Here is a 658-nt window from a genome sequence, read left to right as displayed (position 1 = left end):
ATCTGTTTCTTGGTCTTCTGGTCCTTGCTGCATCCAGCAGGGCGTTTTGGTTTTCTACAGAGTTTTAAAACCACAGAACACGGTTGCTCCTTCGTGTTTATATGTGTATGTGCGTACGCGTGTTGTGCTGCTTTGCATGCAGAGATTGGACCGAGTTGTGGCTTAAGGAAGGCCTAACAACGTTCCGCGAGCGGCTGTTCAGCACCACTTTGGCGCCTGCTGCTGTGCACCGGATCGAAGACATGAAGCGGCTCATAAATTTGCAGTTTCCAGAAGATAGTGGGGCCCTTGCAACTCCTGTGAGGCCGGAGAGCTACCTTGCAGTCCACAACCTCTACAACCGGACCACCTACTGGAAGGGAGCAGAAGTGATGCGCATGTAGGCCAAGATTATGGTTCATGGTTGAGGGTCTGGATTGCACCGTGTTTCTTCCGAGCGTGGGGGCTGGGTTTTCGTAGGGTTTGAGTCTATTTGTTGTCAGGGGGAGTTGAAAGTCGCGGGAATTTTCTCTTCATATTAGGGTTTTCCCCGAAGTTGCCTTGTTTAGGGGTTACGATTTATGGTTTACGGTTTTCCGTTTCAGGGTCCGCACCATCTTGGGCGAGGAGAAATACCGCAAGGGAATGGATTTGTACTTCAGAAGGCACGACGGAATGG

The 658-nt window shown here is 50.8% G+C and overlaps 1 protein-coding gene across 1 annotated transcript in view; it reads left to right on the top strand.

Moving 5' to 3' along the window:
- The window catches only part of EMH_0068780 (aminopeptidase N, putative), a gene marked incomplete at both ends in the record, with an annotated part of 2,793 nt that extends 2,410 nt beyond the window's left edge, over positions 1 to 383 (top strand). The window contains one exon of the mRNA XM_013498798.1: positions 143 to 383. Within this exon, the coding sequence (XP_013354252.1) occupies positions 143 to 383 (241 nt within the window). The remainder of the gene's footprint in view (positions 1 to 142) is intronic.
- Positions 384 to 658: the final 275 nt, after the last annotated feature.

This window comes from Eimeria mitis, genomic scaffold (genome assembly GCF_000499745.2).
Source record: "Eimeria mitis Houghton genomic scaffold, Emh_scaff3716, whole genome shotgun sequence".
In the NCBI taxonomy this organism is placed as follows: Eukaryota; Apicomplexa; class Conoidasida; order Eucoccidiorida; family Eimeriidae; genus Eimeria; species Eimeria mitis.
This window is presented reverse-complemented; position numbering and strand designations above follow the sequence as displayed.